Below are 18,155 nucleotides of genomic sequence, written 5' to 3' on the forward strand. Positions count from 1 at the left end.
GTAGGGTATTACGCGATCTAGCAGGCCGAACCTATCTAAATCGCGTCCCTACATGACCATCAAGTTCCTGATTCCGACGACACCCCACCAACCAAAACTCCACCCCGGGTACTTCCGTGACGGGCTTGCCAATATAAAACACCAACAGTGTATATCTGATAGGATCCTGTAGCCAATTTCTGCTATCATGTTTTATAACAATATCTCAAGGATATCCAGCGAGTCTGCAAACATGGCAATAGGCTATCTCTTTTTAATTAGCTAGATGAATAATTTTTAGAAATAAGTTTCATGACCTCTAAAATAAATATAATATGAAGGAGTGCACTCATGAGATGAACTTGCTGATCCCATTTCCTATACAGGCATACAGCTATTGATAGTTAATACAATAACCAAGAATATCTCTATATGTCTATATTGGAGCTAGACTCGATGTTGAGTACATAATAGAGGAGAAACTATCTCTTTTTAGCTAAAGGAATCATTTTCACGTCCTCTAAATAAATACTGTAGTAGAATATGAAGTACACTCATGAGATGATTTTGTTGATCCCGTTTCCTATACAGGTAATAATGGTATTTAATGCAATAACATCTCCAAATGATCTCTAGCTACCTGTCGTGGAGATAGACTAGAGATATAATAGTATCCTGCTGATATTTTTATTTTATTAATTTAAAGGTATGGCCAGACATATTTGTCTAGGAAGCAGGGGGAGGGGCCGAGGATTTGTAGGGTGGGTATTTAAAATTTCAAATGGTGAAAAAGAAATTACCGCCAAAGTCTAGATTTAACATTCATAATTGGTTATAGCATCACAAAATACTAATTGTATAACAAATAGAATGTATAACTCAGAGTTGAGCATTATATCCATAAATTCATAGGTTTGAGGTCATAACTTCAAAGTGTTCTACACACATGCAAATTGTTTGGCAAAAAATAAATGGATACTCAATTGAATACCCTTGATATAGGCTGGACCCACCCCTGCTAGAAAGGAAGGAACATGGAGCATACAAACCAAGTCCATGGTTTGCATTACCGCCCCTCAATTGCGCCTATTGAGAAACCACCCACATAGTAATGTGTGTAACTTAGGATGGGCGCCTCTGTCCAACAGCAGCATGACCGTCGAGCTCGTGTGGCACACCATCATATTAGCAGGTATGGACCCAAACAGATCAGCTAATTGAGGAGCTAATACGCTACAACTAATGGGAAACCAACAACTATCTAGCTAGCTAGTTGAACCCAGCTACGTGGGTAAAAAGACTATATTGCCCCTAAATTTCGAGTAATAAAGGACCTGGAAGGATATTATGGTCAATTATTCTTAACAACCAACAATTAGCTGTGGATCCAAATACCATCAGCTATAAAAATTTATTAGCTAGCTAAACTTTAGCTGGATGGATCATATTAATTTAAGAAGGAAGAATGGGACATACTCTTTCTGTTCAAAATTTTATGGGATTTTGGATTTCTTTTTAAGATACATATGTATCTAAACATAACGTGTGTCTAGATACGTATTTGGAAAAGCCAAAACCCCTTGCAAAATTTGGAACGAAGGGGTACAAATCAAGTTCACGTTTTGTGTCAATAAATACAGTACCGCTCTCGATTGAATCCAGTTGAGAAACCACTCGGATCACAATAGCGTGAGTAACTTAGGACGGCCTCTGTCGAACAGCGGCATGGCCACCGAGCTCGCGCGGCGCACCATCATTTTTGTGCCATTCCCAGGGCAAGGCCACGTCATCCCGATGCTGCGCCTGGCGCGCATCCTCGTGGACCGCGGGGACATCTCGGCCACCGTCGCCGTGCCTGACTTCATCCACCGCCACATGGGCCAGCACTCTGTCCCGGGGGTGGCCTTTGTCTCCATACCCAGCGGCGTCCAGGACGACGGCGATCAGCCCCCGGGACCTCCGAGCTTCCTGCATTCCTTGGAGCACTACATGCCGGCCCAACTGGAGGCCATGCTGATGGCGCCGCACGGCACAAGGGCCGGCCGCGTCTCGTGCCTGGTTATCGACCTCCTGGCGTCGTGGGCGATACCGGTGGCCGCGCGGTGCGGCCTGCCGGTTGTTGGGTTTTGGCCGGCGATGCTGGCAAGCTATCGCACCGTGGCGGCAATCCCGGAGCTTATGGACAAGGGTCTCATTTCTGAATCGGGTATGCCTTCAGTTCATATTGCGCGATGATGTAATTCTTTTTATGTCCCTTCTGTTCCCATGAATATTTGCCTCGTGCACCTCTCTTCAGGCATCCATCCTGATTCCCTTTGTTGAAACAGTATGTCAGCGCGCAGTCAGCCTGAATTTAGAGTTCTGTACATAAAAAACGCTAACTACATTCTGGTATGGATAAACAAACCTTTTTTGCTTTATTCAGTAGATCAAAAATACCAAAAGTCCATGCCACTTCTTGTCTTGGGATATATATATATATATATATATCTTTATATATATGTATAATGGTATTTGACGACGGTGATGTTGGGTTTTAACTGCCTCAGCCTATGTATAGTTTTCTGTATTTTCATATATGCTAACAGATTTTCCTTGCAAACAGATTTCAATTGCAACAAAGACCAGAACATTGCAGATCTCGACATATTGCCGGCTAAGTTAAACCTTAGATTCCAAGATCTTCCATGGCTCATCAGCAATAGCGCAGTATCCCAGAAATCAAGACTAGCCTTCTGGTTACAGATAGCGAATCGTGCGAAAAGCCTCAGCTACATCCTTGTCAACTCTATCCCCAGTGAAGGTGGCGACTCTGACAAGTATGATCCACCACAGGGTCAGGAAATCCTCCCCATCGGGCCGGTATTACTCAATGACGACTCGACGAAGGCTACTGCAGTGTGGCAGACTGACCAGACTTGCATTGACTGGTTAGACCAGCACAGTGTTGGTTCGGTGATCTACGTTTCATTCGGAAGCTGGGCTGCACCTATGGAACCTGAGAAAATAAGTGGATTCGCACATGGTTTGGAGGCCTCTGGCCAACCATTCTTGTGGGCTCTCAAGAACCACCCATCATGGAGAGCAGGCCTCCCTGACGGGTACATGGAGAAGGTAGCCGGCCGTGGCAAGATTGTCTCGTGGGCACCGCAGGATGACATTCTGAAGCACGAGGCAGTGGGGTGCTATATCACGCACTGTGGCTGGAACTCGGCATTGGAAGCTGTACGGCATGGGGTTCGCATGATATGCTACCCGATCAATTCAGACCATTTCGTCAACTGTGCATACATGGTTAACATGTTGGAGATTGGAATTCTGCTGGTTAGCAGTGACAGCAGCGATGTGAAAGATTGCATTGAAAGAGTCATAAAAGGCAATGAAGGAAGGCATTTACAGCAAATGGTCAATAAAATGAGAGAAACAATCACGGTTGGTGAGGCAATGTGTGTTGCCAAGAGGAATCTCAGCCTATTCATGGAGAGAATGAAGAGCAACTAGCTAAATGAAGACATCAAAAGAGGACAAAGTAACACCGGAAAACAAATAAAATGAGGGTCCATGTGTCCCAAGTTTTTTTTTATTTCGGAGTCTATTTTGATTTTAAGTTGGTAATAATTCCCCTATGTATATGTATTGTTTTGCTTCCCATGCAATACATCTGTCCCCAATAAAAGACTCTTAATGTTGTGGCACCTTTTATAACCTCTGATGAATGGTCAATAAGTTTCATTAGTTATCTTTCCACTTAGTTGTGCTATTTATTTTATTCCTCTTGAGAGGAACCACATTTTGCATGATGATTTGGAGAAAACCAATAATATCGTGAAATTTGGATTCAGCCGATCTAGCCAAAAATATAAATATTTTTTTGGCAGTGCCATGGTTGAATTTGCGGTAATATGTGCATTTTTACCTTGTTACGAAAGAACAGGAATAGATGCGGTAAAATGGTCAAAAGGATCATATTGTGCTTACTTATTTTTTGTCGGTTACCGTATCTCCTACCTTAAGAAATGGCACCGATACATCTTGATTCATAGTTTTCATAATATAGATAAATCTATATAAGATAATGCCATATATGGTGAGTGGAGGGGACTGAAAAGCAAGAAGACACAGCAATGAAACCTATAGTAATTGCGTCGCAGTAAGAATCTCAATCTACGGAGACGTCCTCATCACTTGCACGTCGCGACGAGGATCCTCCTGGGCGGCAATGACGGCCGCTGCGCTTGGAGCATGGGGAGGCGAGGTTATCGAGGATGAGGATGTCGTCGCCTCTGCACCACTGGAACTGAAAACCTCTCCTCCTCGATGATCTCTCCGATCCGCTGAACAAAGTTTGTCGGGATCTCTTGCCGCCATCTACCGCCGTGGCAGCTCACCTCCTTCCCGTGCCTCCCAACCACCGTGTTGAACCACATCCTCCGGCCCCTGCGGCCCGGGAAAACTCGTGTCAGCATGTGTGGTCCCAGCTAGGATCGTCTTGAGCCTTGACGCTGCCGTCCCGGAGCCACTCCAGGTCCATGCCCAGCGATTTGGCTCTGCACGACAAATGCATCTTGATTCATCTCTTTGTTTCTTAAGGTAGGTTTCTGCTTTTTTGCTCCTTGTGCAAGTGACCTACCTTTTGTAGGAGAAACGTGTTGTTAACTGGGAAATATGTCGATGTTCACTGACCAGAGATGGTAGCCAATAGCAGCGTCACAGTACGGAGAGACAAGTCCTTAAAATAATCATGAATCAAAATTCATGAACTTATGCGAGGGATTATTGTTGAGTTGTCTTGAGGACCAATTTCTTGTTGCTTACGTGCTTAAGTAAATTATTTGTCAACATCGGACTCTTCTCTTGCCCTTTGCTTTGTTTAGGTGGCATTCTAGGGAACAATGCCAGCATAAACATACCTAAGATTTTCCCAAGTGGCATAGAGACTTAGAGAGTGTGATTGAAAAAACAGGCATCAAGTCGACGTGTTTGATATCTCTTCTCTGCCTCTGCCTTATCCAAGGTACGGAATGCGTCCTCCCACCCTCGCCCCCTCATGGACTTGTTGTCATTCTTGGTCAGCGCCGTCAGCGTGTACCGGAGCCCCTTGGCGTCCAGCACCTCCACCATCTCCGGGAACTCCTCCATCGCCCGCTCCGTCACCCGGAAGCTCCGCACGAACGGCGTCTCCCCGCCCTCCGGGATCTTTGTCTGCCGTCGAGGGGGTCAGGACCAGCGGCATTTGCTCGCCGTCTATGGCCTTCTGTCCCTCGCATTCCCTGGGCTGCGACGACTGTGAGTTGCCCTCCGTGACGAGCGCGTTGTTGATGGATACCTTCGCTTGCAGCCACTCCCTGTTTGCATTCAGGGCCGCCATGAGAGCCTCATAGTCGTCGTTGCTTCCACTTTCTTTTAAAGGCGCGCCATCTTTCATGTTTTGATCCTTGCATTCATCTGCGATGAACTGATCATCTTTTGAAGTGCCCTCCATGGTGGTCTCTTGTTACCTTATTCCTGTGCTGTGTAACTGTTTTTTTTCTTCTAGGCTCTGATTGATATAAAAGGGTTAACTAGGTAGCTTTGGTTTACCCTGTGGTTGAAACACGATGGAAGAACAACGCCACTATTTATAGGCAGGAGATTCAGGCAGGGCAGCTATTCTAGTACTCCCTTCCAAATTATAGGCCGTTTTGACTTTTCTAGATACATAGATATTATTATGTATCTAGACATAGGGTATATCTAAGTACATAACAAAGTCTATGAATCTAATAAAGTCAAAACGACCTATAATTTGGAACGGAGGGAGTACATTTAGCTGGTTTCTGGAGCTCAGAAAGTGACATAATTTGAAGTGGTCCCTGTAAAAGAAAGATTGCTAGATGGGGGAGATAACAAGGGTAGTTTTGTATAGGATGCATCGCCATCAGCGATGGGGGAGATAACAAGGCGCTTGTATTTGCCAATTGTTGTATGGACGGTCAATTTTGAGTACACAATAGCAACAGTCCTAAGATGACTTTGATGGCATATACCTGTCGTTCCAACTTTAATTTGTGATGGTTTTTTGACTTTTTGGTGGGTTGTCGCCTTGAGGCTAAGACACCCATCGTCTAACAGTATGGAAATATTTACAGAAAAAACGAGTACAAAATAAATTTTAAGATGAGAACAATTACAATGCTACTCCACTGTTTTTATAAGAAATTTGAATGTTTCTGCTTGGGGGTTTGTGCTGAAAATAGATAATAATATATTGTGCTCCCTCCACCTTAAAATACAAGGGATTTTGAGTTTTTCCTAAGTCAAACTATTCTATATTTGAAAACTTTTACAGAAAAGAACAACAATGTTTTAATGATATCAAATGAGCATAAGTAGATCCATTATAAAATAAACTCTAATAATTTATTTCTTTGATGGAGTGGATATTAATACTCTCCCCTATAAATTTGATCAAATTTAAAATTGTTTGGCTTAGGATAATCACAGAATCATAATTAAAAGGGCATCATAGTAATTTCTCACTATTTTTTACTTGGTTCCACCAAATTAGTATTTCTTGGCACTTCTCTTTTGGTACTTCATGGTACTTCTTTTGTTTCTACCATTCAATTTTTCCGGATGGACGGCTCTTATTTTTCCAAACACTCTAAAATTTCTCATATATTTTAGATGAAGGGAGTACATGCTTCAAACATAATGCCGTTGGATAGTCCAAAACAAAGGTTCCTGGGAAGACTCCAGAATGCTTCCTGAAGATAGTATTTAGTTAGAGATTAGTTATTCAATACGCTCTTTGCATACAAAAATCAGGTTGTGCATGCTACATCAACCATCATGAGTAAATACGTCCAAATGCTTCTCGGGAAAGCCATGTGGTTGGAAATCACATGGGCACACAATTGTTGGAAACAAAAGTAGAAAGAATTGGAGGAAGATCGCTCACGGGTATGGCTGGACGGCTTGACCACACCTCAATGGCCTGCGCACTACTCATTTCTTTTTCTTTTGTTTCCAAGTTAACTCAGAACGACGTCTCTGTCTCTGACACAATTTCGGAGTTAACGAACTAATCAGTAATCTCATAAAAAGAATGGACAGGTGCAATAAGAACTCCACTTCCAAAATGGAATTGATCCTCATACCTTTGGTGATGATAGAACTAGTAACGGCAGTTGATGCAACCTCTATCAGTCCATGGCTGATGGGATCCAAGTTTCCTTCTAGGTGCCTCGTACAGTTGTTACTACAAGATTATAAACTGCACCATATAAATCATTTTATATAAGAAATAAAGGTACACGCTAAAAAAATATTTTTCTGTAGTCCTGAATGTTTTATTGGAAATATATAATTTGCAGTCTGCCTAGTAAGTTCCGACAACAGCATCCTCCGAGCTCACACTGCTACTTCTCCGCCTGTTGCCAGTCGGCACGTCATTATTGAGTCTATACGCCAGCTTTTTTGTATATTTCCTATTGTTACTACCCATGGCATAAAAACTTTAACTTTTTACCAAAGTGTGGTGAAGCCAATAAATATAGGGAGAACGGAATATCCACAAGGATAGTAAGGGAAGAAATGATAAGCGCAAAAGGAAATAGTATACATGGTGGTGAGGAGAATGTGTAGGGGTAATGTTTTTGTTAGTTTAAGAAGATTTCTCTATTTTTTATGAACATAGTGCAAGTAGACAGGAACCACACTAACACTATCATGTCCAGCTCCAAAATAGTCCCGCATACTTATACCACCTCTCTTACACTTTCGTTCTCATTTCGTATAAAAAGGTTATTAACCTAAAGGTGTTACGTTTAGAACAAAAGGATTATAAGTTGGTCCTCACCCTTTATACTTCCAAGGTGGTACTAAATGTCTAAACCCACTAACTACAACCATAGTTAGGTCACATGGGCCAACAATTTCGACTACTATGATACACCCTTTCTAGTCGCTCAGACCTAGTCGCTACTCCTTATCAGTGCCAGGTAATGGCACTCCCCGATTAATCATGATTAGTCGGACGACCGGATAAGATTGGGTTAGGGTTTCTCCAAGTGCCGGTGCATGAGCCAACGTAGAGCTGATGAATCGAATCATCATTAGGGAGGAGGGCAATTCATAGAAGAGAGAAATTAAAGAAGACTCATGTTTTTTATCCGATTCGTACTGTATAAAGAAAGGAAGAAAGAAGTATGTTGCTCTGGTTTGAGGAGAAACGAGGTGCACAAGTAAGAAAGGAAGTAAGTTTTATGCTGTGGTCTCCAATTGCGTGGAGCTGATCATGAGTCGATTTACTACTACTGATGCCAGAGCTTAGCTAGGAGTATGGATGGCTAGCTAAAAACTAGCGCAATAAAGCATGTAGAGGGTATATTTGGACGTACGAGAGAATCGTTGATTGAATTTTTGTCCCTAGCTACCATCAAATTAAAGTATTCATAGGCCCTTGATTTGGCACGCACCACAAATTTTCACTGTGTCTTGATCTCTCTGATTGCGAGTGAATGATTGCTTCATTGATGTTCAACACACCCGTTCCTTTAATTCAGCGATCATCGCCAAATGTGCGAATAAGCAAAGGCCACGGGTGTAACCACCGCCGCGTACCTTCCATCAAGTTCAGGCACTCTCTCTCTCTCTCTCTCTCTCTCTCTCTCTCTCTCTCTCATATGCACACAGCCATGTCTAGAGCCTTCCTGCCCACCGTCCTCATCGGCCTGATCGCCGTGCTCAGCACCAGCACGGCGTCGGCGGACACGCCGGACTGCCCGTACCCATGCCTGCCGCCGCCAACCTCCGGAGGAGCCATTAACAGCTACCCGCCACCGCAACCGTCAACAGGAGCCGGCGGCGGCTTCGGCGGCAGCTACCCGCCGCCTCCGCCGGGGAGCTACCAGCTGACACCTCCGGGGGTGATGCCCGGTTTCTCCCCACCGTACGGTGGGTTCCCGTCTGGGCCGACCCCGCCGCCGCCGAACCCGGTCCTGCCGTGGTTCCCGTGGTACTACCAGCACACCAACCCGATCACGGCGACGACTTCGTCGGCGTCCTCCCCGGCCATGGATGGGAGGTCGAGGATCACGGTCGGGGTTCTGCTCCCTCTGTCCTTGCTCGTTCTTCTGCTTCCTCTGTTGTAGAGAGTGTGTCGGTAGGCCAGTCGATTGCCATAATAGTTAAGGTTGTTTATTTTGTTATTTTATAATTTGTTCAAATGCTTGTGTTATATATAGAGAACAACTTATTTTGTGAAGTATATTTGTTTGATTTTAGTCTAATTTAAACATTCATATTGTTGGCCTGTTCAGACTTCGGAGTACAACACGTTATTTCTTTTTAAAATCAAAATTTTTAGAAAACAAATTATAACTTACAGTTCATTTTGCCAAATAAAATAGACACATAAAATAGGGCAATTTTGTTTTTGTATAATTAATTCAGTTTGGTGTGCTCAATTTCGTCCCTTAATTGCTAAGCAAACAAGCATTGACAGAGAGAGGCATTCTTAGCTTCCTGATGATCACCTTTTCAGCTGTCTTGCATAGCGGGATTACTTACTGAAGCAGCAGGTTATCTTTGATCCATTTCGTTTGTTGAGACGTCAAAATCAAGCCATTTAAGTCACTAGGAACGCATCAACTGCATAATTCATGTCTGGACCCACAGTTTCCCATTTTGCGCGGTGCCTGTCTTTGTTGGCTGAAGTTTCTGGAACAAACACATCTGGTTTAATTTTGTGGATAATTCAAATAACCTCATGTTTGAGTATCTACATATTTTGTGAAGGTGTAAGCAGCATCACCTCCATGAAAGTGGGCGAAACCGCTAATAATTAGACATTGTTTATATATATGCCTCCTCCATGAAAGTGAGTAAACGGGAGTAAAAAAAATGCTGCATAATTGAAGAAAATGCCTTTGTCAAATATCATCTATATTTAGAGAATCGTGTAGAGCACGTTGCCCGATCTAGACGTTGCTTGTCACTACGTCAGGGAAACGCCACGCCGGTAGTGCGGCACCCCCCTCCGGAGGGTACAGCTAATCGCCAGGCAAATCGGTGGCCATCGTAGTGTCGTCCAGCCTCCCTGCATCTGTTCAGTTTTCCCTCAACCTAAACGCACGATGAACTTTTTCATTGTTGTTAACCTTTTTTTCACAGTATTTACAAAATAAACCTCATGATGTCTTGTTTCGAAAGAACAAAATATGTTATTGGGGATTTTGTACTCCCAACAATCCCCCGTGTTGAATATAGAACTAGGCACAAGCTACAATGATATACGGCTAACTGCTATATGTATATTTTTTTAATCAAGGAATTTATTATTCTAGCCTCTGTATGAGTTGTGCACTCAACTATCCATTATTACAATTCTCAACCACTAAAAAGTTGCTAACAAAAAGCAGAAAAGCATAAAACAAACTCATGATGCCAAGACTAAGCACAAAGCCTATTAGCAGACATCCAACCATGGTTTGCGAAGATCTCCATAACCTATTAGTAGACATCCATCTCTATATGTATACGGGTTATATTAGACCTGATCATTTGTCGGGTTGGGTTGGGTTCTTTCAGGTTTCGAGTAAAAAAAGTTGGCCCGCACCCGACCCGTGCCGACCATCAGGTCAGATTTTTTAGCCCGTGCCTGACCTGTCACATGGTCGAGTCGGGTTGGGTTGGGTTCGGATTTTTATTTGTAATTTTCAGGTTGGGTTGGATTTTTTTGTTTTTTGGTCAAAAATTTTGGTCCGTGCACGATCCGTGGTTTAGATCGGGTCGTAAATATCGGCCCCCGCCCACCCAACATATTGACCGGGTCGGATCAGTCAGGTTTTTTTCGGGTGGGTCGGGTTGGGTTTGTTGGGTCGGGTGGCCCATGATCAGATCTAGGTTATATATGTCAGGAACATCCTAATACAAATTTATGATTGACGATCCTCTCTACGAAAAATGGGCTCCTCGGACAGGAGTCTACATGCATTCTATTCATTTCACCTTTTTCCTGTTATTCAACGTCTCCCAAAGTTTGAATCTTAGTCTTTCTAATTTTTTTATTCTTCTTTTTTTCTTTCTTATTGGGCATGTGTTCCTCAGTTTTGAGACTTAGTCTAAAAACAATTGTCACTCTTGGCTATGTATATCCACAGTAATAGAGGCCGGATTCATGTCCATTATCTAAAAAAAATTCAACATTCTCCTCTCCTCTTTCTTCATCTCATCTTCTCTCTTCTCTGCCCCCCATTTATATTCAAGCTAGCCTTGGCTCTCACTGTATTATGTTAGAGCAAGAACACATTTGCTCCAATATAGGTCAGATTATATTCATGAATTAATGCATAGAAGAAGAGGATTATTGATGACGAAAACTGGCAAGTGAGAGAGCTCACCAAGACAGCCGTGCCGTTTTATCCCAGGTAGCCCAGCTACTTTTTTTGAAATTAATCTTTTCCATAAATTTCTATTTTTAAAGAATTACAATTTCTTCACACAGCTTTTACGTCTAATTTCTCTAGACAACTTATGACGACAACTACCTCTCACATACCTTTTATGTATAACTTTTCTAATTTTGAGCAAAAAATTCACAATGATGTCGTTTGAACTTCCTGAGAGAAAAGTTTTATATTTAGAAACTTTTTAGAAAAACTTATACATATAATTCTATGCCATTCAACTTCTTTGAGAAAACTTGTTCACAATATTTTTTTCCAGAAAAAAAGGTTCAACTAACTTTTGTACAAAATTTGTTCAGAACAACCCGAGTACCCGACCAAGCAGCGGCCAAGCTGAGGCGTGATGGCCCAAACTCGGATTCATGCTAGATGAATAGTAATGTGTATTGTAGATGGCCCAAAAATTGAATGTTAGGGGCCGCTTGGACGGACAGAATTATTGGCCTCACATTTGTTTGATTGTTCCCCAGATTGCTCCTCCGAAGAGTAGTTCGGCCCACCTGGTCCTTTTTTATTTCCCACGCGACCTAAGTTTGCCACGTATACGAATTTATAAAGTTTTGTTTGAACAAGCCGCATAGTGCGAGTTTATGTTGATATAGTAAAAAATACAAAACTGCAGCCCCTAAGAGACCATAATCTAGAAAAAAAAGAAGACTAAAAAATAACTAAACTCACCAGTTGAATTGGGACATCAACGCAACCATACCACTCCACTCAAGCAACAAACTTCGGGTGGTTGGATTGTGGGATCAACAACTCACGCCACATAACATATTGTGCCACTCAACTCGCAATAGCCCGATTGGAAGAGGCTAGAAGGACGAAAACACCATGCGCAGATGACAACAAACACTAGTAGAAACAGTAGCATCCATGACGTTTTGCGCGTGATGTTTTAAAATTTCGTCATTGAATAGACCATATCTATGACGAAAATCTAAGGTTCGTCATAGATCATAGGCGGCATACCTCAGCCACTACAAAATTATGACGAAAGTAAAACGAGCGTCATAGAACAACCGCTCAAATCGTCACGAAACGGTGCGCTATCAACACCTCGTATTTGTGACGACCACGAGTCCCCATAGCCGAGTACCTCATGGAGGTGCATAGCATACCTTACTTGCACTTGTGTGTTTGTGAAACTATTAGTTTTATATATTAAAAAAACAAATATTTTGGGGCATGTGGATAAAAAAAGTGCGGCACCTAGAACCAAACGTGAAACCTCACGTCCTCCCTCGTCGCTGCCCAACATCCAAGCGTGGGATTAAAAAACAAAATCAAACTATCACTAATTTAAAGAACAATTAAGCAAGTAAATATATATATTAAACTATGCGCGACAAGCATATCCGATTGAATTCTAAATAAAATTAGGAGCAAATTCAATCTACAATTTCAGATGGGAGATGGACACAGACACACAGTCGCGCCGTCGGCGGCAAGGCTCCTGTGACGCGCCTCCACAAAAACGAGGTGTCAACAGCTGGGCTCCCGCAAGGCCGTGAGCCCGTGACGCTCCACCTCGCGCAGGTGGCCAGAGTCCTTGCATCGCTCCTCCCTGTGGGCTTGTCGACGGCAAGGCCGTGACGCTCCTCCCTGTGGGCTTGCCGCACCTTCACACCTGAGCACCGTACACATGAGCGGCTGCTTTGTTAACACCGAACCGGAGATCTTTCAGGCCACAGAGGCATGCCTTACCACCGAGATACACATGCACACCTGCAAAGATTCGCATTTCAGTTTACTCCTAATTAGTGTTCAAACATTCGATGTGACGGGAGCTAAAATTTAGCCCCCTCCTCCCAAACACATATGTGTTTAGGACGTTGCTACGTGGCACCTAATGATTGCCCGAGGCGCATTGCCACGGATGGCGTCCGAGAGAGATCCACGTGCGACTGGTTGGGTTAATTTCGTTGCACCACATGGATCGAGACGAAGAACATCTTTTCCTTTTTTTTAATCTGGAATTAAAACTTATAACATGTATTTCTCCCTCATCGTAACTCCAAATTTTGATGGTTTTTTTCTGTTTTTTTTTTCTAAAATCACGCTCCTTCATATAATGATGTTTGTTTGAATGTTAATTGCTTATTTTTTATGTTTTTCATCTGCCTTGTTTTCTTTAACCTAAGTAGAAAATAGAAAGACTTTTTTTCATAACAACTGCAAATGTAACTTCATATTTTCTCATATTAAGGAAAAAATAAAGTTGTGTCCAAATTTAAGGTGCATACGAGTTTGAAAATGTTATGAGGTATGCAAATTTTGTTATGTGAAAGATGTACTCATTTGTGAACAATCTATAGTCTCTTTTGTTAAAACCATATGATTTTTTTATTACAAGATTAGAGACTTAAAATATGTGTTGGCGCTAGAAATCGGCTGGTCGAATTCCCAGCGTCGGACACACGACCCGGGAGAATCTGCTTAGCTCCTGTTCGGGTGATCGCCCTGGTGCAGTTCACGCGGCGTGCCAGCCAATCTGACCTGTTGATTGGCAAGGAAAGAAACGTGTCAGATCCAAGAGGTTGCGATCGGCTAAGGTTCCGATCTCGAGATAGCTTATCAGCGAATCGGCCGATTTGCTGTAATAAAGAAATCGGCTATAATGCAGCCGATTACCGGGCAGCGTTAAAAAAGAAGACTACTGGAGTGATCTAAACAACGCTACAGTAACAACGCTAGGAATAGATCTGAATCGGCTATGCGTAAAATAATAGATTGAATATCAAAGCACAAGAAAGCCAAAAGTTCCAATTCCTAACTGGATAACTGGTGATAAAACTAGAACGACAGGCAAAACCTAAGATTCTAGTGAATATCGATAACTAGTGAATAAATCTAAACGAAACGACAGCGATGCGCCCGAAGTTAAAGCTTAGATATTACTCGGTAAACGGAACTTACAGGATCGGCCGGAGGTCAAGTTGATGCAGCCCCGCCAACCCGTACGAACTCGTGAGAAAGAAGAAAAGTATTGGCGAAGTCGCCTGCTCAAAAGTAAGTACGACGAAATAGTAGTTTGTTGTATTGATTTGATGATGATTACAGATCTATGAAGGTGGCTATTTATAGCCTGTTACAAGCGACTTCTTAACCGACTAGAATTCTATCTCTAATTTTAAACGAAAAACGAATATTTACAAGTACGATTCGTACTGGAGTTGATCATCATGCTCTCATGGGCTGACTCTCTCTTTATCTTCATAATCCATTTTAAGCCCATACCGGCCCAATTGCTCCAGCCTCCTAATCGGCCGATTTCTACCAACTCCATCGGCAAGGGACAGCCGATTACGACCCACGTGTCAGGGGCTCTGAATACTCCGACCCTAAGATCTAAGGTTGGGCGAGGCGGAGTTCCTCCCTCGGAGGGTCGGGCGCATCCGACCCCAGGACTCAGGGGTCGGACGAGGCGGAGTTCCTCCCTCGGAGGGTCAGGCGCATCCGACCCCAGGACTCAGGGGTCGGACGAGGCGGAGTTCCATCCTCAAAGGGCAATCGGCCGATCCTCGACTGTAGCACCAATCGGCCGATTTCCAATCGTGACCTCTGTGTCTTGCCGCATCTCCTGACTTCTTCCTTTCCTGACGCTGATTTCATACGTGTCAAAATCTGGCGTCAACAATATGTTTCCATGCCAATTTGCAGAATGTTTTGAACAAATTTAGATATTATTACAATTATCCTATGGTAATTTGAAGATTAATAGTAACAAACAATTGAATTCTTCATATATCTTTATTACCAAAACATATGAGTCTAAATATAAATTTTCTAATTCTTTTTGAATCTTTATAGGGTACACGCAGTTCAATTTTAAGCCTAAATAAGCAATAAAAATAGTTAATGATTTGATTAAATGACCCAAACATTTAGCTTGGGCTATTTTCTAGTAAGGCCCGACGCATCTTAACCGTCCATCTCCAAGTATCGATACTTTGATAGATAAACGAAGCAACACCCAGAAACATAGCTCTTCTCCTATGGCTGTGGACGCATCTTAACCGTCCATCTCGAACCAACAATTCGTATCGATACTTTGATGGATAAAAGGACCAGCACATAGAAACATAGCTCTTCTGTTATGGTGGTACGAATAAATCTATTTAGGTATTGGGTAGGATAAATAATAACTCTCAACCTGGTTAAAGAACTTGATCAAGCTTATTTTTGCAGATATTTTAGATAAGCAATAAAATTTTAAATTACCTCCAATTCAAGCCTTACTCATAAAGCATAATCAAAACTGAAATACTTGTTCATCATAAAGCATGGGTATTGCATAAACAAATCAATTTCTAAAATCCACAATTAAGATTTAGAATTCAAGATAATGCTCATCATGCAAAGTTGTAAGGATAAAATAAAAGACAAGCAACCAAAGGTAGATATTAAAAACACTCGCACGATCCTCGATTTTATGCTTCTTCTCACAAAGACGCTAAAGTAGTGATCTAGGCCTAAGTCTTCCCAGAAACTTAAGAAGACTACTACTTTATCTACTTTTGATTGAAATAAAAAAACACTAATTTAGACTCTCACATGACTCGACTCGACCAAACTAGATTCAAAAACTCCTTACGAGCAACAATCTCCCCCCTCCCCCCACGCTTAAATTCTACGACGTCCTTATCGTAACTGAATGAAGTACAAAAGGAGAGACTCTCATAAACGCACTATTGATGTTGCCTGCACTACTTGCGCATGGGACGGTTACTGCTTCCTTCGCCATTAGCTCTGTTCTTCCTCATATTGCCGCACATCCCGAAGAGCTTCCTCACATTCCTTTGCAAGAACTTGAAGTCATCCTCCTAACAGCGATCATGATCTTCTACTCTTTGATCCAGAGCTTGCAAGGCTTGCATGATGTTGTCGACGGCGTCGAAGAAGTAGTGGATGTTCTTCCTACAAGTGGTGCAACATGTATGATCATGCTCCTCCGGTTCTGGCCCGTCGTCTTCTAAATCCTTCTCTTTGCCCTTGTCTTGACAGCGTTTCTCTTCCTCCTAACTTTTCTTCATCTCATCAACCCAATCTCAGTATGTGTTGGCATCTTCTTCGTCATCGTGGCCTATAGCACCCCACGATCCGGGGCTCCTATCCTCCTCCCAATCGCTATCACCTCCATAGTTAGCCGGCGAGTACTCGGGCGTCTTCTCCATATAGCTTTTGCGCTTGATCCTGAGGAGCCTTGTTGAATGCCTTATGGGAGCGACGACAGCCTCCTTCTTCTTCTTTGGTGCTTCGTCATCACTTGAGAGGATGATGAACTTGCGATCCGCGAGCTTTTCAAACAGCGCCTTGCCTCCAACGCTAATACGAGCGTTATGAGCTGTCCTTGGTAGAGTTTTGGGACCCAACTCGCACCTCTTAACTTCCATGTGAAGGGCGAAGGCGGCGGCCAAGGGAGAGGGTGGTGCCGATCGGCCTGGGGAGGTCAGGCCGATCAGCCTAGCCTCCTCTAGCATCGGTTACTGCCTCCTCTCATCCCCCGAGCTCCTGGACCTCGCCAGTGCACTTTTTTTCTGGTTTGGTGGATCTGAATTGCTTTGTAGATGCAAAACACAAGCTCCAATTGACCTCATTATATACTCCTGAAGTCTTGACCAAGGATCTACACATTTTCAGAAACTTCCTCGCCCCTTCCTACACAAATTCACTTCCATATTCTGTCATTACCAAAGATGGGAAAGGGGGAACCGATTCGGAGGTGAAAACCTCCCAGGCTGAGGTTTTTGGCCTCTCTGCCCTCTGCTTTTTCGTGGCAGCGCGTACGTCTAAAAATATATCTAATTTTTTGAGTCCCACACAAAAATTCGAAAGAAATAATAGAATTTAAGATAGAGTAAGTACAAGGTACCTGTTTTAGTGTCGTCAGGCTTGACGTGGCTGTTCTTCCTCTATGGTGTAAACGTTAACATAATTAATAGGCATGACGTCATGTTCCAAGAATACCTTTAGTCGTTGTCCATTCACAACATATTGATCTTCTTTGACGTCCATAATCGTTATCACTTCGGTAGGTGATACAGAATGAACCATGTATGGTCCGTCCCATTTGCTCATCAATTTTCCTTTACCGAAGAGTTTGAACCTAGAGTTGAACAGTAACACTTTGTCTTTTTCTTTGAATTCTTTCTTGTGAAGCTTTTTATCGAACCACCTCTTTATTCTTTCCTTATAAATGCTTGCATTGTGGTAAGCTTTAAGCCTCGTCTCTTCTAATTCGTTGATCTGAATTCTTCTTTTTACTCTTGCAGCATCAACATCAAGATTCATCTCCTTTATAGCCCAATAAGCTTTATGTTCCAGTTTAATGGGAAGGTGGCATGTTTTTCCATAGACGAATTGATATGGGGTCATTCCTATAGGCATTTTGTGAGCCGTCCTGTATGCCCATAATGCTCCATCTAGCTTATTTGACCAATCCTTCCTCCTTTGATTACCGTCTTCTTCGAGATATCTTTTAGCTGTTTATTAGAAGTTTCTGCTTGTCCATTTATTTAAGGATGATAGGTTGTAGATACTTATGTTCAATCCCTAATTTTGATAGACATTTGCCAAAATCTTTTCCTGTGAAATGTGATCCTGATCAAGATTCTTGTCACTCCGTACCTGGGAAATATTATAGTCTTGATCATGTGAATTGATTCTCCTGTTGACACCTTCCGACATGTAATAGCTTCTACCCATTTAGATACGTAATCAACC

The 18,155-nt window shown here is 42.6% G+C and overlaps 2 protein-coding genes and 1 pseudogene across 2 annotated transcripts; 2 read left to right on the forward strand and 1 right to left on the reverse strand.

Annotated features, from left to right (window-relative positions):
* Positions 1-1,704: 1,704 nt before the first annotated feature.
* On the forward strand, positions 1,705-3,480 carry LOC101755634 (UDP-glycosyltransferase 82A1). The gene is made up of 2 exons (XM_004959327.1): positions 1,705-2,196; positions 2,608-3,480. The coding sequence occupies exons 1-2, from the start codon at positions 1,705-1,707 to the stop codon at positions 3,478-3,480; spliced, it is 1,365 nt and encodes a 454-aa protein (XP_004959384.1).
* Positions 3,481-4,160: 680 nt separating this feature from the next.
* Positions 4,161-5,461, reverse strand: LOC101756035 (annotated as a pseudogene).
* A 3,074-nt stretch (positions 5,462-8,535) lies between these two features.
* On the forward strand, positions 8,536-9,274 carry LOC101761422 (wiskott-Aldrich syndrome protein homolog). Its single transcript, XM_004956553.3, has one exon. It carries the CDS (start codon positions 8,646-8,648, stop codon positions 9,111-9,113), a length of 468 nt encoding a protein of 155 aa, XP_004956610.1. The 5' UTR covers positions 8,536-8,645; the 3' UTR covers positions 9,114-9,274.
* The last annotated feature ends 8,881 nt before the right edge of the window (positions 9,275-18,155 follow it).

The sequence above is a fragment of the Setaria italica genome, chromosome II, assembly GCF_000263155.2.
Source record: "Setaria italica strain Yugu1 chromosome II, Setaria_italica_v2.0, whole genome shotgun sequence".
NCBI lineage: Eukaryota > Viridiplantae > Streptophyta > Magnoliopsida > Poales > Poaceae > Setaria > Setaria italica.